The sequence below is a fragment of the Prunus avium genome, chromosome 4 (genome assembly GCF_965620075.1).
Source record: "Prunus avium chromosome 4, drPruAviu1.hap1.1, whole genome shotgun sequence".
NCBI lineage: Eukaryota > Viridiplantae > Streptophyta > Magnoliopsida > Rosales > Rosaceae > Prunus > Prunus avium.
In genome coordinates, this window is record NC_142287.1 from 12,521,908 (window position 1) to 12,547,559 (window position 25,652).

At 36.9% G+C, this 25,652-nt stretch overlaps 3 protein-coding genes across 4 annotated transcripts; 2 read left to right on the forward strand and 1 right to left on the reverse strand.

Moving 5' to 3' along the window:
- Positions 1–8,412: 8,412 nt before the first annotated feature.
- Positions 8,413–11,183, forward strand: LOC110754303 (RNA polymerase II transcriptional coactivator KIWI). Its single transcript, XM_021955362.2, has 4 exons — positions 8,413–8,683; positions 8,790–8,895; positions 10,805–10,827; positions 10,902–11,183. The coding sequence occupies exons 1-4, from the start codon at positions 8,549–8,551 to the stop codon at positions 10,962–10,964; spliced, it is 327 nt and encodes a 108-aa protein (XP_021811054.1). The 5' UTR covers positions 8,413–8,548; the 3' UTR covers positions 10,965–11,183.
- A 1,051-nt stretch (positions 11,184–12,234) lies between these two features.
- SRT2 (sirtuin 2) lies at positions 12,235–18,896 on the reverse strand. Of its 2 annotated transcripts, none has more exons than XM_088252740.1 (11): positions 18,640–18,896; positions 18,085–18,127; positions 17,741–17,864; positions 17,519–17,584; positions 16,789–16,834; positions 15,652–15,812; positions 15,173–15,302; positions 13,932–14,096; positions 13,199–13,326; positions 12,622–12,721; positions 12,235–12,541 (listed from the first exon to the last, which is right to left on the reverse strand). In XM_088252740.1, the coding sequence occupies exons 1-11, from the start codon at positions 18,682–18,684 to the stop codon at positions 12,488–12,490; spliced, it is 1,062 nt and encodes a 353-aa protein (XP_088108866.1). In that variant the 5' UTR covers positions 18,685–18,896; the 3' UTR covers positions 12,235–12,487. The 2 variants fall into 2 exon arrangements, with proteins under 2 accessions (XP_088108866.1, XP_088108865.1); XM_088252739.1 differs by having other exon boundaries at positions 17,741–17,957; positions 18,640–18,895.
- A 4,794-nt stretch (positions 18,897–23,690) lies between these two features.
- Positions 23,691–25,214, forward strand: LOC148294816 (uncharacterized). Its single transcript, XM_088251700.1, has 3 exons — positions 23,691–23,703; positions 24,279–25,070; positions 25,180–25,214. The coding sequence occupies exons 1-3, from the start codon at positions 23,691–23,693 to the stop codon at positions 25,212–25,214; spliced, it is 840 nt and encodes a 279-aa protein (XP_088107826.1).
- Positions 25,215–25,652: the final 438 nt, after the last annotated feature.

Consider the following 25,652-nt stretch of genomic DNA (forward strand, 5'->3'; position numbering starts at 1 on the left):
GCTCTTCTCAGTACCAAAGCCTTTGCTTCATTCTAGCACAAATGATTAGGCCACCCTTCTGCTCAGACCCTCCAACATCTTCTCTCCACTCATTCTCTTCCTCTTCAAGGCTTATCCGTCACCAATCGTGTCTGCGTTGATTGTCAATTAGGCAAAAGTCACAAGTTGTCATTTAATAAATCCATCTGTAGTTCTTCTTTTCCTTTAGAATTAATTCACACAGATATTATATCCTCTTCATTGATGACTTCTCACAAGTTGACATTTGGGGCCCTGCTCCTGTATCCTCTGTATCTGGCAATAGATATTATATCCTCTTCATTGATGACTTCTCACATTTCACTTGGTTATTTCCTCTTCAGTATAAATCTCAGGCACTCTCAGCTTTCCAGCAATTTAAATTATTAGTTGAAAAAGAATTTGCCCACAAAATCAAAGCACTTTGGTGCGACAACGGCGGTGAATACACCGGAATTCAATTCCGCCAATTTCTTACAAGTCATGGAATTATTCCCCAGTTCACATGTCCACATACACCCGAACAAAATGGCATGGTCGAACGCAAGCACCGCAATATAATTGAGCTCACTCGTACCCTATTTGTGCAGTCATCTCTACCCATCAAATACTGGGTTGAGGTTGCTCAAACATTTGTTTATCTCATTAATCGCTTACCATCTTCTTCATTGCAGAAATTGAGTCCCCTCCAGAAGTTATTTCACTGCAAGCCAGACTACGCCTTTCTCAAAGTCTATGGATGTGCCTGCTTTCCATGGCTCCGTCCTTACTCTTCCAACAAGTTGGAATTCCGTAGCAAAGCTTGCGTTTTCCTTGGCTATGGTGTCAATCAAAAAGGGTATCGCTGCCTTCATCCCGTCTTCGGCCGGGTTTATACCTCTCACCATGTGGTGTTTGATGAAAATATTTTTCCTTTTACACAGAAAGCCTCACTCTCACCCTCCCCATCCTCACCACCACAGCCCACCAACACACCAACTTATCTTCCATTCCTTCCTTTCACCCAGACTCTTCCCTCTTGTTCACCAAATCCCTCTCCCCCAATTTCCTCTCCCTCATCTCCATCTCCTTCAAGTTCTCCTCACATTCCTTCCTCATCCTCTACGCAAGACTCAACCTTGCCACCACCACCACCGCCTCCTCCTCCCCCACTTGTTCCCACTCACTGTTGCGTAGATTTAGCTCCACCAAAATGGATTAAGCTGCATCCTCAACTTGTGATACTCGCAAGTGCACGAACCGTTGGTAGTATAGCATATGTAAGTGCGAGGTCGATTCCACAGGGATTGGTGATTGAATGATCCAATTTAGTTTCCCTACACAAAATAGAAACAAAAACAAAGAACATAAAACAAGGAAGAAAGAAATAAGTAACTCAAGCAAATAAGTTCCCAAGTTCAATTTAGATTAATGGATTGATTCTAGCTAAAGTATGATTAAGCCATGGTGTGTGGTCATAACCTTGTGTTCCTAATTCCCTAATTTGATCATTTGTTGTCTAACCTAAAATTAAGCATTAGGAACCCATTAAGCATAGAAGAACATTTTAAACAACCAAGCATGTATCTAATCCCTGTTGTCGAATGTCCATACATACTCTTCCTATTCATAGTTCAATTCGAATTAAAGCATGGTGTATACTCTTAATTCAAACCAAGATAGCTAACATGCAAGCCTAAATGGTGATCAATCATTCAAACTAGCATATTAACTTATAAGCATAATGAATAAGAACAAAAACCATAATTGAAACTTGGAAACTAATCAAACTTGAAACTAAAGAAAAGAATGTACATTACAAGAAAAATAAATTACAACTAAGAAAACATTAAAGAAAGCTAGAATTGAGAACTAGAAAGCAAAACTAAGAGAATTTGAGGGAGAGAAGGAAAGGGAGCTCTAGAGAAGTGTTTGAGAGCTCCCCCCCTTGGGGTGTTATTACAAGCTTAGAGAACTTCCCTATTTATAGGCCTAGGGGAAGTGAAAATCAGAATTCAATAAGACTAATGCATACAACACTTGAATTATAAAATCTGAAATGGTTGATGCACTTGTATTAGAAAATCTGAAATGGGTGATGCACTTGTATTAAAAAATCTTGAATTGGTTGATGCACTTCACCACTAAATCCCACCAGCAGCCCTAGCTCATCTTCATGTCACCATGACCAAGCTTCCAACCAGAAATGATAGCTCATACCTAGCTCACCATGACCAAGCATCCAACCAGCACATGCTGAGGTCAGCATGACCAGCAACTTCAAGGGCTTACAACTTGGGCTTCTCTTAATCAAATTAGGACTTTAAGCACTCTAAATTGAAGTTCAGAATGTCTTCTTTCCAGCCATATGTTATTTGGGCCAATACAAGGTCGGAGGAAGAAGTTAAGGCCGAAACAAATTGCTAACTCATTTTCCGCGCTGATAAGATCCATCCTGAGCATGGTTCTGTGTTTGCTAGGTAACGGACTCCAGATTTATCCAATGGGGCTGAATTTTGGATATGTTATAGTACACACCAATTGGAGCAACTTTCATGAAGAATGTGGCCTCATCCGAGCTATGTAGGTTGCTGAAACAAAGCTTGCAATATGACCTACGGAACTGGACTGGCAGGGGGCTGTAGCCATAATGAATTTGTCTTTAAGCTCTTCATCAATTCATCCAAATTAGGCCTTAACATGCTTGAATTGCATGAATTATGTTCTCCAAAGCCATCATTGTTACCTAAAGCTCAATTAACTGAAAGATAAACACAAAAAGGATTAAAAGCACAAGTTTAACTCAAAAACATAACCAAATCATAAGCTAGAAGGGTAAGAAATAATATACAATTATGAACCGATCACTCACCCAATGCAAACCCACTCCAAATCAGGCATTACCAAACCTAGACACCCTTTTCCCATTGCATTATTTGCTTCCTCTCCAACTCCATCAATCCCTACTACTTATAAACAAGCAACAAAAGATCCTCGTTGGCTTCAAGCAATGCATGATGAGTTCACTGCCTTACAAAGGACTCACACGTGGACACTAGTTCCTCCTCACTCTGCTCAAAATCTAGTTGGCTCCAAGTGGGTTTTTCGGATCAAACAACATGCGGATGGCTCCATTGAACGGTATAAGGCTCGCCTTGTTGCCAAGGGCTTCAATCAACTTGAAGGTATCGACTACACTGAGACCTTCAGTCCTGTTGCCAAACCCATTACCATCTGTATCCTATTATCACTTGCAGTCCAGAATGATTGGCATATTTCCCAACTTGATGTTACTAACGCCTTTCTCCATGGTCATCTTACTGAGGAGGTGTTCATGACACAACCACCTGGATTCGAGGATCCGCAAAAGCCAAATTATGTCTGTAAATTACATCGTTCTCTCTATGGTCTTAAACAGGCCCCACGTGCCTGGTACGAAGAATTACACGATGCTCTACTTTCCTTGGGTTTTCAAACATCTGCTGCAGACCCCTCTCTCTTCCTCAAGATCGATAGTTCTGCTACGTTCATCCTTGTTTATGTTGATGACATTGTCCTCACAGGCAACAACCCCTCTTATTGTTCTCGGTTGATCTCACAACTTGGTTCTCAATTTGCAATCAAGGATTTAGGTGCTCTTCACTACTTCTTGGGTATCGAAGTGCATCGAACTACCTCTGGCCTTTTTCTCAGCCAAACAAAGTACACCACTGATCTTCTTTCCAAAACCAACATGCTTGACGCCAAACCATTTCCCTCTCTAGCAACCACAACGAAACTGGCTTCAGACTCTGGTGAACTTCTCTCCAATCCCACTTCCTACAGATCTATTGTTGGCGCTCTTCAATACTTAACTTGGACTCGCCCTGATATCTCATATTCAGTCAACCAAGTCTGCCAATTTCTCCATGCTCCTACCACAACTCATCTCACTGCTGTCAAGCGAATCCTTCGATACCTCAAAGCCACTCCAGATTATGGTCTACCAATTCAAAAAGGCAAGCCTCATCTCATTGCCTTTTGTGATGCGGATTGGGTTGGCGATCCTAATGATCGTCGGTCCACTACTGGTCCTGCATATTCCTCGGTGCTAATCTCATCTCTTGGTCTGCTAAAAAGCAAACCACTGTGGCTCACTCATCAACTGAAGCTGAATATCGTGCACTGGCCACAACAACTGTTGATGTCTTATGGATCTGTTCTCTCTTAGAAGAACTCCATGTCTTCTTAAACTGTCCACCATTATTTTACTGCGACAACATCTCAGCCATTGCACTCGCTGCCAACCCCATTTTTCACGCTCGGACAAAGCACATTGAAGTGCACTATCACTTTATCCGAAACTTAGTGACCTCCAGAGCCATCGCCATTCAACATCTTCCTTCTCATTCCTAAATAGCTGACATTTTTACAAAGGGCCTCCTTGGTGAACGCTTCCTCACTCTCCGATCCAAGCTCATTACTCGTCACCCTCGTCTTCGCTTGAGCGGGGATGATGAACAGAGCAATGAAGAACACACAAAGATCACTCTCATACAACCTTTATCTTCTAGAACAACAAATCAAGAGCACACAACAAAGAATAGAATTGAGCATAGCAGACTTCCACCTGGAATAAGTTCTAGAAAGAAAGAAGGAAACAGCTAAGCTTCACCACTACTGTACACTTGTCAATATCTCCATCTTTCCTGTAACAAACTTTAGTCTAGATATTTCCATTTCAAGTGTATATATATAGACTACTGTACAATCTCATTATCATCGAATATATAATTTCAATTCCTACAAACTTTATATTTCTCCTCCTTCTTACTTTTCTTTCATTTCTTTCATTTATATTAATATTTTTAATAGTATATGGACCGAAATGCCCTTCAATCATTAATGAAAGTTAGAAAAATTTGACAGAAATTGGGCATTGTCCTCGAATTACTTGGAATTGAACCACAGGAGCAAAAGTGACTAAATTGAAATCACATGGACCTTAGCAGTAAAAGTGGGAAAGTGAGTTTTTGGCCCCCCCCCCCCCCCCCCCCCCCCCCCCCAAAAAAAGCAATAAATTATTTAAATATTTAAGGCTTTTTCTTTGTTTGGAAATTTCTCTCCTGAGTGATCTTCAGACGGTAAAAAACACACCTATTACATTACAGTCTCAGTCTCTCTCTCAGCAGAGCCGGCCTTGGCTAGGGCCTGAGCCCGGGGCCCATAATTGAAGGGGGCACAAAAAAAATCAAGTTAAGCCATATATATAATATATGTATACAACCAAAAAAAAAACTAGAAGTCCTCATAAAAAATTAAAAATAACTAAAAGAACCAGGCGTGCATCCTTCCTTCCAAAAAGCACGTGCTAATAGCCCATATATGCCAGCAAATATGTTGTTTTTTAATCCTTCCAATAGCCCATATATTCCATATTTCTCACTATGTTAACATTTAATTTTCTGTCGACTCACACTTTCTTTGTTTTGCGCCCCCCAGGCAATAGTTGAGTACCGGACAACCTCTTGAGGGCCTTCCACCATCTACTACATATGCTTCTTCTCTCTTGTGTAGGCGCTTACTTTGTTGTAATTAAATTTCTGGTTGTAAACTTAACTGAATTAGTTATGCTCTAATATAGTCCTGAAACCCTGTAAGGCTTGGAGCCAATCGAATTAACTGTTTTGTGTGTGAACTCAACTTGTGCGTTCTGAACATTTGGGGAAATCTTATTTTGTGACTCTGTTTACAAATGAAAATTTGTTGGTTTGAGCCTTTTTCAGGGGGGACTCTGTCAGTTTTCCTGTAGTAGTCGAACCCTAAAAGAATCTTTGGATTTAGGTTAAGAAGGTTATTTTGGACATTTGTGTTCGACATCGACTAGGTGTCGGACACGCACAGGGTTCGACACGGATTCCCAAGTGGAATTTGGATCGGGTCCTGTCAACAATAATGCTTGCATAGGTCATGCATGAGCTACCAACCTTGTGAGCATCACAGCTTGGGTTTCCTAATTCCAAATGAAGACTTTGACCACACTAAATTGAAGTCCAGAAAATGAGCGTTCCAATGGACTAAGGTCCTGGCTCCAATTCTTCATGAAATCCATTGAAAAGGTTGATACTCCTTGACTGCACAGCTGCTGGCTCGGTTTGACAGTGAATGCACTGAAGTCTGCTTGTAGGCACATTTTGTGCTTGTTTTACCATTAATAAAATTTTGGAAAAATAGGGATCTTGAAGATCTTTGTCTTATATTCCAACCATATGTAGCACCGCTCAAGGAAAAATCGGAAAGGCATTTAAATATCATTTTTGGAATAGTAACACAGATGTTTCCGAATTTCACCTTCAGTTGCCGGCCCTGAGCCCGATGCCCATAATTGAAGGGGGCACGAAAAAAAAAAAAGTTAAGCCATATATATAATATATGTATAAAAAAAAAAAACAAAAAACTAGAAGTCCTCATAAAAAATTAAAAAGAACTAAAAGAACCCAGCGTGCATCCTTCCTTCCTAAAAACATGTGCTAATACTAATAGCCCATATATGCCAGCAAATATGTTGTTTTTTAATCCTTCCAATAGCCCATATATTCCATACATTCTCTATTGCTGTACCTAAAACTAGGGGTGAGCATCGGGTCGAAACCAATGGTTTCTTAACAATCCAATCCAATCCAATTTTTCATTGGATTACAGATTTTACAATCCAATCCAATATGATCAAATATCAGGATCCAATCCAATCCAATCCAATATACATTGGATTGGATTGGATTGGATGATCGGTTTGTATGAAAATATAATCATTGCAAAAAACTTTTAGTTTTTCATTACATATAATTCAATTCAAAATTCATTATCCCCTTCGTGATTTATAATCTGCTCCTCCAAGAACTCAATTTCATTTCGACAACTCTTGGCATCTCGAATCCCCAATCGCTCTGCAAAAAACAACCACAAATCGGCCGAGTCGGGAACCCGACCCTTCTCAAACTCGTCAAGGAACGAAAAGAACTGAACGCTCAACTCCTCATCTCCTTCATCGATGAACAGTTTCGCCCTCCTGGCCTGTCTCTGCAACAGCTCAATCTGCTCCCTCACATCCTCACCCAATTCAACGTCCTCCATGGGAAAAACGTCCAAAAGGGTCGAAATTTCTTTATTCAAATCATGAAAATGACCTGAAATTGGATGATTCTGAAGCAAAAGCCATAACTTACTGGACTGGGCGCAGTAATCGAGAAGAATTTTGGATCTATACAAGAGCAAGTAGAGCTCTTTCAAGCATATGACAGCCGTCCATGGTAGAGCAAGTAGAGCACTTACCAAATATGCTGATGAAGGGTGTGAGAATTCTTCCGAGCTTGTTCAAACTTGTGGACCCTTGGTAAATAAAGCAAGCATGCTATCTAATATATTAATAACATATGGGAGTTTGTGAGCAGCATGCTGTGTTGTCTGTAGGAAACAAATATGAGAGTTTCTGAGCATGTTTCGCATGCTGGGTATAGGTAAGGTCAATATATTAATTCTTAATCAATATATATTTATATATTTTACAATAGGAACGTATGGGAAGAACAATATTATATATATGAATGTATATATATTTGATTGGTTCGGTTTTGGTTGGATTTTAAAAACTTGATCCGCCATCCAAACCGATCCAATTGGATTTTCAATTTTCTGATCCAATCCAATCCACCGATGTTGTCGAAACCAATAAAAATTGGATTGGATTGGATTGGATTGGTCGGTTTTAGCGGATTGGTTTGGATCCTGCACAGCCCTACCTAAAACCCATATTTCAATCAACTCATTGCCTCACTTATCATATCAATTTGAGAAAAGGACTCATTTTCTTTTGGGATGTTGGGATTTAATTTTGATTATTATTTTTGGGTCTTAATCTGTTTCCTAGAGAGAATGTGAGTTCTGAATTACCTCTTTTAAACACGAAATTAGATATTACGCATTGTCCTCTTTTATTTGCTGAAGGATGAGAGTGGTTTTACTTTTATTGTTCAAAGTGTAAAAGGGTATTTGAATAATTATTTTCTTTATATATATATATATATAAAAAAAAGAATGGTTCACTTGAAATTTATTTAAAGATTTACCAAATGAATTGTTGATATTCATTTGGAAGAATTAGCAAAAAATGAAAATGAATTGAAAATTTGTGATGCAAAAGTGAGATAATTTTTAAATTTGCCAAAGCAAAAAAATGAGAGATTTAGTTTTAAAAAAGTTTCATGTAAGAGAAACTAATTGCAAATTCCCTTTCCTCAAATTTTTCATCAAACAATAACAAATGCGAAGACTCATCACGTTGTAAGCTGTTTAATAAAATTAATTAATTGATAAAAAAAAATTATAATTTTAGTGATTACTTTATTTATTTATAGGGCACACTTTAGATTTTTTCCCTGGTCGGCTCTGTATCTCAGTCACAGTAGCACCGAGATTCCAAGTCCTTGGCCTCTGCGCTCTCTTCACACTCTGTCTTAATAGAGGAATAGAGTAGAGAAAATCCGAAGCAAAGCCAAAGAAGAAAACGAAGAGAATGTCGTGGAGAGGAAAGAGAAAGGACGAGGAGGATCACGCGTCGGACGGTGACTCTGAGGGCCACGCGCCCCCCAAGAAGACCTGCAAGAGAGACTCCGCCGATGACAACTCTGACGAAATCGTTGCCTGCGAGGTCACCATTTCTCTCTTTATTATTATTATTCTTCTTCTTCTTCTTCTTGTTTTGTCTGCATGTATATCTGTGAGGAACTGATTCGAGGGTTTTTGGGGAATTGCAGATATCCAAGAATAGGAGGGTAACTGTGAGGAACTGGAATGGAAAGATTATGGTCGACATTCGTGAGTTCTATGTTAAGGATGGCAAGCAAATGCCTGGGAAAAAAGGTTTGCCGTTTTTGCCTATAACTTCTTTCAAAAAATGGAAAATGGTTTTATTGTGTTTTTATAGTAAAATTGTTCATCTGGTTTTCGTGGCTTCGACTTTCTACTTTTTATGATTTATTTACTGATCACTGTCTTATTTTCTTGTGGGGTTTTTGTATTTTGGCCGGATTTGGGGTTTATAAAGAAATGAAAATGCTGCAATTTAGGGTTTGCGCTTTTAGTTTTCGGAGTCTTGTCACAACTGAAAGTCTAATGCTCAACATTACAAGTGGAAAATGAAGGTGGTGTTTTTTTTTTTTCTTTTTCTTAAATGTACTTGAGAGAAGTTTTTTCATGAGAAATCATGAGGGAAAGAGTCCGTCGAGAGGTCAGTAACAAACATTTGAACAGAAATTCTTGATGTAGAGGTCGATGAGGATTCAAAGCAGGTGCTTTATAAATAGTAGAGAGTAATATATAGAGAAGTTTTTTTATGGAGTTGGGATGTGCTGTATCGCTTTGGGGGGATTTGGCAGAAGAGGTGAGCCAGGACTGGTTGAGGAAACAGTTACCAGAAAAAAGGGTGTTTTCATCAACATCTCACAAGGCTTGGGTCTGGGATGATAAGGAACAATATGATTTCCAGAGGTCGGAAAGTAAACGGTTGGACTACAATGGCATGAATGTTACTCAGTATAGCCTAAGGAAGGAAAAACAATGAACCTGGCCATGTTAAAGAGACAGTGCAAAGAAACCTTGGTCCTCTGTAATATCTCTGCGAAACAATTCAAGCCACCTAGATAGAGCTAGTTATTCAGTCTTTAGTTAGTTGGTGAAGGCTCTGGTATCCACCAGAGAGTAGTTCCACCCTCGGAGTAGGATACAAGCAGCCTTATCAAGGCTCCTTGGGTTCCATATGGTACTGAGACCTCTCCCAAGCCAATAAAGCAGTGTTTCTTTTTAAGAGTCAAGACGAAGTGGAAAAGGTTGGGAAACTCAAGAAGTGTGTTCTAGTGGGTGCATTGGGAGTGAGTCTACAAAATTAAAATCCTCTGTCTAATGTCACAAAAAGCAGCTTCTCTTTTTTGGGTGGCTGATGTGGAGGATTATTCACAAACGACATCAAAACTGTGGATTTGATGGAACATAGGCAAAACTAGTTTAGCTGATGGGAAAGGTTGTCAGGACATATGGTTTGCTAGGATCCCTAAAAATTATAAGTGCAGCGGAAGTCTAGCTGGCAATATCCTAAAGGCAGAGACAAATTGAGAATTTGGATTGTATTGAGTTATGACTTAAGCAAAAAGAAGAAGCAACAGCCATACTAAACAAGATTAACTGACAATACTTAAATTAGCATAATAAAAGCAAACAAAAGTTTGAGTATGGCCTCAAGATTTGAGAAATACAGTTGTTGACCTAATTAAGAGTTCAAACAATAACGGTTGTGCATTAAACTTTTTGGAGACAATCTACTACAAATCTAGGTGAAATAAGGGTTAGGCATGGTGCTTAGTTCAATTCTAACAACGACATACTGTTACTAGGCAGTTTCTAGTTTAGGTTGAAAGATTATTTAAATGCCTAAGCAGTGGCTTCACTTTTGCACAAGAAAGGCGTTCATTACTCAGAAAAGTACAAAGACTCTTCATTGTGTGCTCCTGCATCAGTCAGGGGTTGGTTTATGATGAATGTGGTATATTGTGTTGTACTATTTATCATGTTAGTTTTTGCCAATACAGTATTCATAGTTTTCTAGGGTTTATTTGTTGGGTTTACTCTATGGTTTGGTAACTCTTTAGTTTAATGATAAAGCAATTTCTTTTCTTCAGCGCTTAGTTTCATTTTGTAGTTGACAAACTGTTGTCTTATGTATGATTTCTATTCATTAAGTGTTGCCTAGTGTTGACTTGTTTGCCCTTGTTCTCAGGAATCTCACTAACGAAGGATCAGGTATATGTCTTGATTTTTTTGTACATTTGAATAGCTGTTGAGAGCTTTCTTACCTATAATTTTTTCTTGTGCAGTGGGATGCGCTTCATAATCATGTGGAAGAAATTGACAAGGCTGTTAATGGGACCTCTCAGTGAAAAGCTTTGTTTTTATTTTAATAGAACATATGTTACCTTGCAGGCTGTCAAATCAGGTGCTGATGTTTTTGTATCTACCTAGGAGGGATAACTGGATTTTTAGGTTACTGACTTTATGACTGGAAATTTGGAATTAAACCTCTCAGCATTGTATGTACTTGATTAACTATATCAAGGAATAGTATTTTTGGGGTCAGATATCAAGGAATAGTTTGTCTATGCTTTGATGTGTATACAGATATCGCTTCTGTATAAAGAAGACGTCCATTTGGTGCTGTTGAATGTTTCATGAAGGATGCTGATTTGCTCTAAGTTTTCATGTTAGTTTCACAGAAATTTTAGTGCATCCCCAAGTTGTCAATTGTGCCTCAATCGTTATGTTTGTTTGGTGACAGATTAACTTCAATCTAAGTCTTACAAAGAAGTTTATGTTCGCAAAAGGGAACGGGACAAGAGCTGCTTTTTGTGTTTTTTGTTTTTTGTTTTTGGTTTATCAAATATTGATTTTGGATGCATTGCTTGGCAGTAGTTAGGTTGAGGATCATATCTGCATGTAGTCTCCTTTCGGGGTCAATATAAACATCTTTAGATGAAGCAGACGATAGGAAAGAGAATTAGAGAGAGGAGTTTTAGGGTTGTGATTCGATTGGGGTTCGTTATCTTGGGGTCGGGAAAGAGAGGACAATCCAGATATCTACATAGGTTACAGAACGGGTTGGAGAGACTATGGTCTTACGAGTTCTTTAAGTTACTAAGGCTACAAGCCACCGTTGGATTAATTCAACAAGTGAGATGTGTGTGGTGCTCACAACGCTCAAAATTTGGTCCACAGGTGGGCACTTTTGTATAAAATAAATGAACTTTAAACTTGTTTTCTTTGTTTGCATGGGAATAGAGTTGGGGATATAGGGGAATTTAGGTAGTAAATTTAAGCTTAATAAATTTTGAACACGAAACTACTGCATCCGAGGAATAAATTACCAATTTAAACTTTTTAGTATCAAAAAGTATGTTGTTTGCTTCATAATCTGAAGAAATTTTGGCCAAAGGATTCAGAAAGCGAAAATAGAAAAAATGTTAAAAACTTGGTTTGATGATTTTGGTCTCAGTAAAAAAAAAAAAAGTTACACCCACTTTTTTTATTCTGAGAATCTATTTAAAATGTGTTCGTACAAACACACATGCAGCATACCTGAATCAAAATTGCTAAAATTCACTTCCATGCGCGTACAGAAAAGGGGATTTATTAAAAACATACAAAGCAACATAATACAATGCAAATAATTGACTTTATAATACAATTAATCAACTAAGTTAAAAAGATTTAGTAACGAATTCCAATATTGTATAATCACGAATCACAAAAACAAATTTGTGTCCAGACAAATTTCACATCAATCATAATTTAATTGAAGATGCAAACAGTCTTAATAGCAATCCAATGAAATGATTGGTTTCAGTCTACGTACGTGCAAACATACGTGGTTTTATATATAGATCTGAATACCTCTCTCCACGTAAAATCAACCAGCTGCAGGGACACAGAGGGATCCCATGTCAAGCACTCTGGGTAGAATCTGCAACAATGCAAAGCATGTTAAAGTCCACTAAGCTAACACCATTTTGTAGAGCCAGCTGCAAACAAAAACAGCTATACCTCTCCCAGTCGAGCATTGATTTTCAAAGGTACAAAATCATCAGCTCGTGTCACTCCTACATTTACAATTGCAGTAGCAGCACCAGCTTCATGTGCAGCTCTGTAGAAGTTGGAAAGTTAAAGCTACTTATCAGAAGGCAAAAAAAGAATGAAATAAATAAATGAATCAAGCCCTCAACAGATAAAACAAAGAATAAACAATAAGGATTTCGTCTCCAATATACTCTTATTGTTCAGGAAAAGTCTGTCCTTGCTTACATAAGCTGCACCAATTTACTGGAATTATTAACCTCATCTTGCACCACAACCGAGAGTGATTATGACATATAGCAAGGAACTGACGACACTATAGTCAATATTCTTGAGACGGGTCAACCGGAGAAACTGTCATTCAACTGCAGAAGGTGTCCAAATTTTTATCCTATATTACCATTGATTAAATTACAAATTTTCTGTTACTTTTTTTTGTCAGAAGTTTACTGTCACTTTAAGGTTTTGGGTTCGAGAATTGTGCAAACCGAGATATGAAAATGACTTCATCAAAAACTAAAATTTACAATGAAAAATATATATGCACCTGACAAGCCGGTAAGCAGACATCGTCATTACGGATGATCCTAGCACAAGAAAAGCTTCACATTCTTTTGCAGCTTGGATTGTCTTATCAGCTCTATCCTTGGGAACATTATCACCAAAGAAGACAACCTTCAAGATCACCATGCAACAAAAAGAGTCCCCTGAGACTTTATATTTCCAATGTACTTGTACAAGATATTGGAAGTGTTCAGGATCAGAACTATTGCATGAATTGATGCAAATGAAAAAGGGTGGAAAATCATAAAAAAGAAACGAATAGCGCAGGCAAGACAAGGCCATAAATAAGCAACTCTTATTCCAAAAAATGATATCACATGATATGGATAATTGTGATAAACTATGTTCTAAAATGCTTGTGCTTTCTTGGGAAAGATAATACACCAAAAAATATTGAGATATTCTAGATCTTTAACGTGCCTATTGGTCAGGTTCACTCAATAGACAAGCAACACTATAAAAAATGTATCACATAAATTCTCTGATAACCTGTTTCTTGTCTTGAAACTTTTCCAGCTTCTGAGAATAATATGCAAGTACTATTGATGATTCAACACTATAATAAAGATCACATATAATATGCTTGCACATCTATCCAAGGACCTATGAAAAAAGAAGAACTAAATGATTTGCATCACCATTCCTGACATGAAGAAATAGCTACTCTCATTCCTCTCAGTAGCTAAAATTTGAAATTCGCTAGGCAAATGTCTTACATCAGGTTTAAGCACTCCATTGCACTTTTGACACGTAGGGATGTGAAATTCCTCCTCCCAAAATTTTTCATCAATTTCAATGTCACCGTCAGGTCTCTGCTTCATGCCAAAGCTCCTTTCTGATCCAGGGTTACCATAGTCCAAACTCTCAATTGCCTCTGCCCACTGCAGTAAAATCAATTTTTACTTGCTCATTAGGCCACCATTCTGATTAATGCACCACAATGGAAACATGAGTTTGCAACCAAACCGGAGTTTACTTCTATAACTCATGAAATATCTTGAAAAATTTTACTTACTTAGGAGACAGAAAAAAAAAATTACATATCAAAGAAAGTTCCTGCGGATAAACACAGGCAGCAATATCATCCGTCACAGAGTCCCAGACTCACAAGAATATATTCAACTGCCCATAGATGACACATGTCTATGGAAGAATTTTTAAGCAATTTTCCTTTAATTTAGCGAGAACAACATAAGACATCTTTTTCCATTCTTTTTTCTAGTATAAATCTTCACCACATTCAACATTTTGCAGCCCATCCATGGAAGTCAAAGAAGTTCTTGACAACCTAAACATTAGAAGGCAAGTTTTTTTCCAAGGAGGAGGGATTAATGTAGGTAAGAACGATGCTATGCAATACAGAACAGTGTCTTGTTATTAAATTCTAGCCAAAGAGTCTCGTTTTTCGGGTAGACTGAAGGTTTATCATTGATGAAATGTGAGAATGCTAAAGTGTGTTTAGGGAGGAAGAGCCTTTAGTTAGTAAATTACAAAAGGGGTCAGTACCCATAGTCTGGGCAGATTAGATTATACTGTTATTTATCAAAGTATTGGTTGTTTCTCAATAAATTAGGCTTTTACAGGTTTCCCTCTAGAGATATAGGCTCCGACGACGATTGGAGTAATATCATTCTAGAGTTATTTTTGTAAGTGGGCTAGATTTCCGCTATTTGAATCGCATCCACTGTTATCTCGAGCCATCAGTAACAGTGGGTCTGTTTGCCCAGAATTAACTAGTATCTGAGCTTCTAGTGGTCTGAATTTATCATGACTTCAATGTTAGCACTAAAATGCCATTCAGGAATATTGAAGAGCAAAGTTTAAAAGACAATCCTAAAATGATTTCACTAAATATAAATCAAAGGTCTTCATAAAATCCATTTCTTAAACACTAACATGACATTACATGTTAAACAGCCATTAATTATCCTCGAATAATAAACAGCACAAGACTAACCTTTGGATTAAGGGCCTTAACTTGGTCCTGAAATAGATCCCGAGGGAAGGAAAAACCACACTCTATACAAACCACAGAATATACAGTCCCATGTAATTCAACTGGGTTACTACCAGCACGGTGATGCAACCTGAAACAAGACAATGAAATTTAGTTCCACAGGCCAGAAACATCTTTCTTCGAAAAAGTTTGACGCGAAAACTGTTTCTTTCCTAATTTGTAATTTGTTTGGTACTGATTTAGATTTTCTGGGAATCATTTGAAAAGGGAAAGAAGTATTGACTATAAAACATTGATAGTCTGAGCTTTTAAAAGTTTTTCTATCTGACATATCTTAAATATTAACCTTAGAAATTTCTAAATATAGTTGTATGACTCTTTATCTGAATTGAAATCCAGGATGCTGATTTCCACAATTTAGTGTATTTTCCTCAATAATCCTTGAAACAACACAGCCCAAGAAACATACAGCTACTTGCCTATCAACATTTTGTGTAATCATACAGTTTATCCTGCCAGCTTTTTCTAGAGATGCTAAAGCAATATGAGCTCGACCAGGATGTGCAGCAGTAAACCGTCTCCACCCAGCATAACTCCTTGCCCAATATCGCCTCCGGGCCCGAATTGAACGGACAAACTCCTGTTCATCAAATGCAGCAAAAGCAGAAGTTGAAGGCAGAGCTGTGAGAATATATTATACAACATAAACAGCAGTAAATGAACTCCATCTGGAAAAGAGTTATATTAGAAATTAACCATGTTGAATTTTTTTCTTAAATTTTTTTTTAAAAAAAAGGTAATCTTTATTAAAGACATGTATAAGAAAGAACAGAGTTGAGACCAATGTCACAACGATACATCACGTGAATCTTTTATTGAAGTAATTTGCTCAAAAAATATCATGTGCCGACTGAAAGACGTCTATAGCTACTATGGAGATGTAAACATAACTTTTCTGCTGAACGGCTCTAGTTCCTTGTTTAAAAGCATGAGTGATGTAAGATATTGAATATCACATGCTGACAACTTCCTAAACCAGAGGCTGTCCGTCATTGAACATAATTACTTCATAATACTAAACTCAACACCACTCTTTGGTTGCCAAAAGAAAAAAGAGAACAGGAAAAGATGCCTCTCTTTCCTTTCATAAATTTTAAGAACCAAAAGATAACTTCTATACCAGCATAAGTCAAGTTACAAATCCATTCAAAAATTAAATGTTTAACTTTTTATTCCAGGTCTGATGCATACAGAACAACCATAATTGAAAGCTTTGAAATCAATTATTGGCACCAACTCATTTTCAATTGATCAAGATTCAAAATATCGTACACTACTTAAATTTTAAATCAATGGTATAAACAGATTCCATGTACTTCCAGCACTCAAATAACTAGTCTATTAGTTAAGACCAGAAGGGTAAAGACTTATCATTATCTCAATTATATATAACTATATGACCAGTATGAGAGTCTTGCTTTTTCTTTTTAGGGTCTTATTTTATATTATCTAATTTAGCTCACAACTTTTTTTAAACCATCAAAAGTAAAACTTGAACCCTTCTGATGATGTAACCAATGCTATAGGAGCCCTCACAGCACATGCCTTCTGATCACCTGATGGGTAATTGGTCTGAAACCAGAACTATAAGCTCCATTTGGGCTGCAGCAGAAGAAAATATCACTTATTAGTAATATTATGTATCTCCATATGACTAAAAAAAAAAAACTAAGACACCTAGATTGACTTATTCTTTTAGCTGATTTGCTCCGAAGTACAAACGTGCAGCATATCAAACATTGTTGACAATAAAAAAATGTAAATAAAATAGTCAAAGATGGCTTTTACAGCTCTCAAAGCACATGGATAAAAAGTGTAACCTAGTGGAAAATGCAGGGTCTGGAGAAGGCTGGATGTGCACAGGCATTACCCATAATTCCAAAGAGGTTTCTGTGACTCAAATCCATGATACAAGGCCACTTGGAACAAACCATACCATTACACCAAGGAACATTCTCTCTCAAAATACGTGGATAAAACAAATCAATACGAATGAAAAAGGCAGGCTTTGAAAAGCCATCAGCGAATGTTGACTGAACAAGTTAATAGTGCAATCGAGAACATAACGGTTGGAAACCACTGCTCAACGTCATCAACATATTACTGATTAGAGTCAATTCAACAGCCAATAATAGGTCCCACAAAGATAGGTGCAAAAGACGAAGTTAGAAGCAACCTATTTTCAAAAGTTCAATTTTAAAAGTTCTTAACTATTTGAGGATGCAAAAACAAGGCAGCATGGAACTCATAAGCTTGAAGAACCATATTAAAAAAAAGAGACAGAACCTTCTGTAGTCAGGAATTCCACATTCTGTGCTAATTCCAGCTCCTGTCAACACCATGAGCTTGGTACTGCAAGATAGTAAATAAAAGATAAAGGAAAACCGATAAAGACAAATATTCAACATATGCAGTCAAAAATATAAATCTTTTCCAAAACAGAAGAAAAGCTTATATGCAACAAAGAACACAGAATTCAAACCACATAGATGAGGGCATCTGATAGACCTTTGATAAAAAAACTGATACAAAAGGTTGACATCTTGCATGCTAGGAGGATCTGAATCAGGAATCAACTTCTTGTCCCTCAAGAAGCTCGAAGGCACTTTTTCTTCCCTCGTTGATGAGGTACCTGGGACAGATATTCGACATGAAGTTTGGACAGAAATGACTCTTCTTCTACTACTCGGTAATTGCAAATTTGCACTACTTGATCGAACAATATCTGTATATATAAAAGAGATTTCAAGAAGACAGAATCAATCATATATTCAGATACACCATACTTGCAGAGTAACAAAGTTAGAGTTACTAATACTGTAAACTTTGGTATTTAACATGCCCACACTTGCCTGTCATGATATTCCCCAGCAATATTCTAGCAGTTCTGCAACTCTGGAAATTAAAAGTAAACAATTTTGTTTCGTCAATCCCAGGTGAAATTGAACAAAATGCTGAGGGCAAACCAAATGTCTGCTTCCAAAAACTAGTAAAGAATATTGATTTCACCGCAGAATTGCTAAAACAACATTACGAAATAATTTTGCATTATGTGAGCTTCAATTTTGAACAACAACAATAAGAAGTATACTCAAGATGTCTAACATCTTGAACAAATTATTGAAACCTCAACTTCTTTTGTACAAGTATACTCAAAATATCCAACATGATTATATTTCATATGTCTTCTCAAATTTTCTTGAATACCCAACATGATTACTGTTTCCCATTTTACTTTTCATGGTCACCTCTAATCATAATTTACAAAAGAAAAAAAAAAGGAACTAGAGAAAACCCAGAAATGTACAAAAATCTAAAATATATAAGTGCAAGTATGACAGCTAAAAACAAAGTAAAGAAACAAAATGAAAGGAAGGCGAAGAAAGTGAAAGGGCAAAAGGACTCACGGAAGAGCAGGGTAGGTGGGAAGGCAAGCGCATGAGCATGGCCATCGTTCCAGCTTATATTCAGAAATATAATTTGTTGTTGTTTTTATTTGAATTTGATGTTTCTATTTCTGCTCTAGGATATGAATGAATGAAAATGGAAGGTGGAGGTTTGCGTTGTTATTTTGGGTTTGATTTTGATCCGGGCGCGTTTATCATTGGACTCATCGGTCATCAACTCATGGTTTCTCTTCATGTTTTCGGTCTTTCCTTCGCTTTGTCCACGTTGCCTACTTCTGCACCGTTTACACAAACACAACAAGAGTTTTTATCATAAATAGCCAAAAATTAACCCCTAAATTCATAAATGTCAGTTTTTATAAAAACTCTTAAATATAGCTAAAACCCCATTTAAATATACTCAAATGCCCTTCAAATTAAAAATCAAATAAATCTACATTAAAAAAGGAAATAAATTAAATTTAAAAAAAACTGCATCTATAGCTTGTATCGCTGATCATGAATCACAAATATAAATAAAACAAATCATTTTGACCTTCCTTGAATTGATACAAAGAATGTCTGATCTGGAAGAAGGCACACCATTGTTCCATAGTTTCTTAGTTTCATCCCTAAGTTCGAAGTATAAAATGAAAAGAAAGCATGTGGAAGAAGGCACATCATTGTTCTATCCATCACGAGGGACTATTACCTCGTGAAGGCGGCAGTGTGAGGAGGTCTAACATGGTTTGCTTCTTATTTGGGGTTAATGGAACACCTCTAACACCAGCAAAAGCAGCAATCAGAAGCGGTGATACTGCAAGTACAGTCTGCAGATCAAACTTTGGGGAACAAAGTACTGTCTCCCCAAATTCCTCTTCAAGTTTCTTATAAATCTCTTTGTCACTCTTCCCATCATGAATCTCAACATGAATTAAGTTTATAAGCAAGATGGCAATATAAGCTTGTGAAGCAGAGAAGACACATCGAATAAAAACTGATATGGTGTGAACAGATGGTCCTCATGGAGATGAACTATGTTTTTAGGTTATTTAAATTTTGAGGGCATTTTCGTCTATTTACGTGGGTTTTTGGCTATATTTGAGAGTTTTAATAAAAACTGACATTTATGAATTTGGGAGTTAAATTTTGGCTATTATTGATAAGGAAAATGCTAGAGGCACCAACTTTGGGCACCACCTTGGGCACCAACTCTCTAATAGAGCGTGGGACCCGTTGTATTGGCAGGCTCCACCTCTATTAGAGAGTTGGTGCCCAAGGTGGTGCCCAAAGTTGGTGCCTCTAGCACCACCCTATTGATAAAAACTCAAACAACGAAAAGGGAACCTTTGGTCCCTTGGCCTCGTTGGTCCGGTTTGTTCCTCATAGGGTGCAAGTTGGATTGGATATTCAAATTATGACTGATTTTGATATGAAATTTCTGATTTTGGCGAGTCCAAATCAATTCCGACATAAATTTTTCAAAAATATTTGAATTGTAATTGGTATATATTCTGAATTCTGAAATATATTAGGGTTTCAAGCTTATATTACACATACTACACATAATAACAAATTTTAGGTTGAACTAAATTTGACTTAATGGCCAAATAGACATATACGAGTTATTTCATAAAGGATAACATCTCAGTAATAACGTATAATAGTTTTTCGAGTTTTGCCTTGTGATTTTTCAGTTTTGAGCCAATTTTAACCTCTCAAATCAATGATCATGTTTAAAATTTTCAACTATTTTCCAAAATTTCCCAAAAATTTCTGAAATATGTAAGTTCTAAAAATGCTGAGTTTTCCAAATTGGAATGGATGTGAAAATTTGAATTTTTTGGATTGGAATTAGAATCCCCTAATTCCAATCCAATCCATCTCAAAGTTAGCCATAGTTCCGCATAACTATCTTAGCATGGACTATGCTTAGGGATTGTCCTGAATTGGCATGGCTTGGTCTAAGCTAGATAAAACTTTTCGCGCTTGTTTGGTAGGCCTCATTGGACTATACTAGCTTAAATAACACCCACAACCCATGTTTGGTGAAGCGATTCTTTAAGTTAAATGAGACTATAAAATCTAGGTCCACTAAAAAAGCCTCCTTCATTCATGTGGAACTATCTTAGCATGGAGGTGTTGCTAAATAACAAAGTTGCTCTTTAGGACGAGCGAGTCTACCATTATCCAACTTAGACGCTTGTGCTCTTTCTCTTCGATGTTTCTATGCTCACCTCTACTCACTCAGGTTAGTTGTTCAACTCTTCCTATCTTTGCACTCTTATTCTCTGTCTCTCTTTCCTAGGTGATATTTGATTGGTTCAATATGCTATTTCTTGGTTTGATTTTTAAGTTTTTATTATGTGTTTGTTTGTAGTTAGCTTAATGTGATGTGAATTATGCTAACAATGTATAAATCCCAACCGTCCAAAGTATACATCCCCAGATTCACATCCCACCATTGGAGAAAAAACCTGTTTTACACCTCCCGGAGATGTAAACAAAATATAAAGTGGCTTTACACTCCTAATGTTACACCCTTGCAATGGAGATGCTCTAAGGTGCTTTATAGAAACTTCAGCCAAAAATAAAAAGCCATAAGTTATTTAAATCTTTTAAGGCTTTTTCTTTGTCTAGAAATCATTCTCCTGAGTGATCATGAGACGGTAAAAAAAACATTGGATTGGAATAAGCAATAAATTATTCTGACATTCGAAAATTATGAAATCTGAAAATTACTGAAAAAAATTTGGATTGGAATTGGAATGTATTCCGAATTCCAAAATATATTGGGTTTCAAGCTTAGACTACACATAATGACAAATTTCAAGTTAAACTAATATGTTGTTCCGAAATATGTTTAAAATTTCAATTATTTTCCCAAATTTTCCAAAAAATTCCGAACTATGTATGTTTCGCAAATTCATCGTTTTTCGAATTGGAATGGATGTTGAAATTCTGAAATTTTTTGGATTGGAATTGGAATCCCCTGATTCCGATCTTATCCATAGGAAAATCAAGTATAGTTTCGCATGACTATCTTGTTATAGATTATGCTTAGGGACTGTCCTAAATTGGCTTGGCTTGGTCTAAGCTAGATAAAAAATTTGGGCTTGTTTGGTGATGTGCGTTTAAACCAACCTAAATATTAGATCATTTTAGATCAAATTAAAACTCTCGCAAGGGCATGAACTGATTTATAATATAGTGTGATACAATTATGAGTATCGTTCCCATAGAGATTAGTGATCAATTCTAGTTTTTTAACCTAACCTAATGCATGACTCTGTTTATGGATTTTCAACTTATGACCCAACTAAACTAAACAAACAAACAAAACAAGAACACTTAAACAAGTAAAGCGAAATAGAGAAGTGTTTTGTAGCGGAGCTTAAACCTAAACTACAATTAAATAAAGATGCAATTAAAACGAAAACAAATTAATCAAACAAGAAAAAGCAAAGCAATGTTTAAAGATAGCGTTATAAGTCGATTATGATAATTACTAAGGCATCAGATTCTACCACTAATTCTATTGCCCAAGTTTCTAGGATGCAAGTTAACAAATTCAACAAATTTAATTGATGAACATTCTGTGCCTAAGTCCTTCTTAGGACACTAAAGCCAAGTTTCCCTAATTTAAGATTACTATCCATATTAAGGCATAGGTCTAATATCCCTAAATGCAAATCACCTATGTTCAAGACAACTCTAGCAACCTATGAATTCATTAAGTTCAATGGAAATAAGGAATCAAACAAACTAAGTATTGTATTAAGACTACTATGTATTTGCTATCCTTAATTTGTATGAGCTAAATGAACATGCAATGTATTAAGCCTACACACAACGCACAAATAGTCTGGATGCAAGTCTTAAAGGTTGGAAATCAATAGAACTCAAACAAGTAAAACCAAATAAATTGGAGATTAAGAATTCATCAATCAAATTCAGAACTTAAATTAACTTAGCATCCAAAACCATGAATAATAAAATTAGGGCATCATCCTAGCCTTAGGTAGATATAGTCATAAATAACACACAAGAAAAACATAGAGAAAATAAGAAGAACTGAAGAATAAGGTGGTGACAGCAAGGTGGATGATAGCTGCTCCAAGCTTCTCTCTCAATTGAACTAATTTGGGGCTGAATGAGTTCTCCTTGAATAAGAGGTGTATCCCTTGCTTTTATAGAGGGGAGGAACGTCTCTTCTTTCTCCTTATTTGGCTTGGAAGTAGCTTTTCTAACTTTCCAAACGAAACCCTAGGACAGCTAGGCAAAGTTGCTTGGGATGCAAGGACTTTCCTGAAATGAGCACTCTTCACTTAAAACGCCTTAACTCCTTCTACATGTATCCAAATCACAAATCGTAAATTGCTACGGAAAGCTAACTTCTATATCTTTCCAATAATATAAGACTCATCAGCGCATTCTTTATGAGGAATTCACACCAACTTTGAGAATTAACAATTCTGCACTGGCTGTTTTAGGAGTGTTGTAGGATGATGAGCTAGCTTTGATGACATGGCATGATAATGCAGCACCTTCTAGAAGCATCTAGAATCTTCTTCTTTCCTATTTTAGACGGGTTTCTTCGTCAAGAAGGGAACCTTTCTAATTCAACGCCTATGAGCTTTCCATCAACGTCGCTTTCATCCTTTGAATGGATGTAAGATAGTTTATTATCCCAATCCTTACAGAATTGGTCTTCTATTCATTATCAGATTGCAAGACTCAAGACTGATCAAGAACTCAACACACCTCTCGACCTGCAGCCTCTGTGTCAGTGTTCCATATGGATTACAAGGCTAAAGGGGTTTCTAGTTCTATGAGAATTAGGATTAACAGTTCTATAGCAATAAGGATACCTCAAGGAGTCTCTTGATGGGCAAGACTCCTTGAGTGATGCATATAAATAGAGCAGCTCCCTCTAAGAGCCGATACACATAAAATCTCATCAAGTAATTCACCCCATATGGAATTTGAGAATAAGGCAGTCGGTTATCTTAGAGAAGAGCTGTCTCTCAAGTGTTCGATACTGTCTCCCAAGTGTTCGATAAAAGGCTTCAATGGCAGAACAAGGTTAGTGTTCAAGTTATAATAGCTTTAAAGTTTACATGTGGTATCAGAGCATAAGTTATTTTATCTTCTACCTAACCAATTTTGTTGCAGCATTTAGAACTTGAAAACTGAAGGATAATTAAGTTTTTAAGGTTAAAGAAACTTGACACAGCAAAAGTTAAAGTTAACACCTTGCTGTGACAAGCAGAAATTGATCAGAGTGTTGTATAGTTCTTGCCGTGTTCTGAGCAAGCCAAAGCAACTTAGACACAACAAGATCTGTACAATTCAAAGTTTTATGATCAAACTTGTGTTGAAAATAAAGGCATAATGAATGATTCACTGTCCAAAGATATGAATGATTCCTCGTGCAATTATTTTCAGCAGAACAGCATAAGAGATGAAACATGTAGGCTATCAAGATTGTTCTTCTGTCCAAAGATGTGGAACCATTCTTATACAGGAAGCTTATGTGATTTTCATGTCTTAGTGTTGATAAACATGTTTTGTTTTCTTCACCAAAAGGTGAGAATCGATCATGTTTTAAAGTTACGGGGTTTTCAGTTTTAAACATATATATACTATGTGTTTTTCAGTTAATCACAACTCGATTGAAACTCTCATTGGCTCCAACTACACCAAATGGAGGGAAGATGTGGAAATTGCTCTAGGATTGCTGGATTATGAGATGGTCATTGAAGAAGAAGCTCCTGCAGAACCTGCTGCTACTGCATCTGCTGAAGCAAAAGCAAAATATGCAAAATGGATTAAAGCCAACAAGATGGCTATTCTAATCAAGAGGAGATCAATTTCACCATCTGTCAGGGGAAGCATCACACCATCTGATAATGCCAAGAAGTTCATTGATTCTATTGCGGAAAAATTTCAGGAATCCAAGAAAGCTGAAATTGGTACTCTAATGGCACAACTCACTGATGCCAAATACAATGGGGAGAAGTGTGTAAGAACACACATACTGAATATGCTGGAAATTGGGAACAAGCTGCAAGCACTCAAAGTCAATGTGGATGAAAATATGATGGTACACTTTGCAATAAATTCTCTGCCGAGCACTTTTAAGCACCTTAGAAGCACCTATGTAGCACAGAAGGAAATATGGACAGTAACTGACCTCATAGGCATCTGTGTGCGGGAAGAACAAAATATGAAGAAAGATAAGGCTGAAGAAAGGGTTAACATGGTACACAACTTCAAACCCAAAAAGGATTTTGGAAAGGGTAAAACTGCTTGGAAGAAAAACAAGGAAGAAAAGGAAACTAAGGGGCTAGAACCAGAAAGTTTCAAGTGTTACTTCTGCAAGAAATTTGGTCATATGAAGAGGAATTGTGACAGATACAAACGCTGGCTAGATAAACAGAAGGCTAAAGGTAAGTCTGGTCAAGTAAATGTTTGTTTTGAGTCTAATGCAATTGAGATTTCTTCAGATTCATGGTGGTTGGATAGTGGTGCAACAATTCATGTGGCTATTGTTTGCAGGGGTTCAAAACAAAGAGGCTGCCAAACAAGGCTGAGATGAAAGTGTTCGTGGGAAATGGAGAAAGAGTCAAGGTGGAATACATTGGATTAGCTAGGATTGAGTTAGAATATGGTTTTGTTTTAGAATTAGTAGATGTAGTTTATATTCCTTCTATGAAAAGGAATCTAATTTCAATCAGCAAGCTTGTAAAGTCAAACTTACAGTTTGAGTTTGATGAGTTTGGATTCTCTATTTTCAGAAATAAAGTTATGATTGGTAATGGTTTTCTAAATGATGGAATGTTTCGATTAAACTGCAAGAAACCAAATCCCAGCACTGGAAATCTAAGCATCAATGTGATAAGCACTAAAAGAAAAGCAGAAAAAGAAGAATCTTATAAACTTTGGCACAAGAGACTAGGACATATCTCAGCTGAAAGAATGAATTTGCTTAACAAAGAAAATCTGTTGCCACCACTTAACCACCATGACAA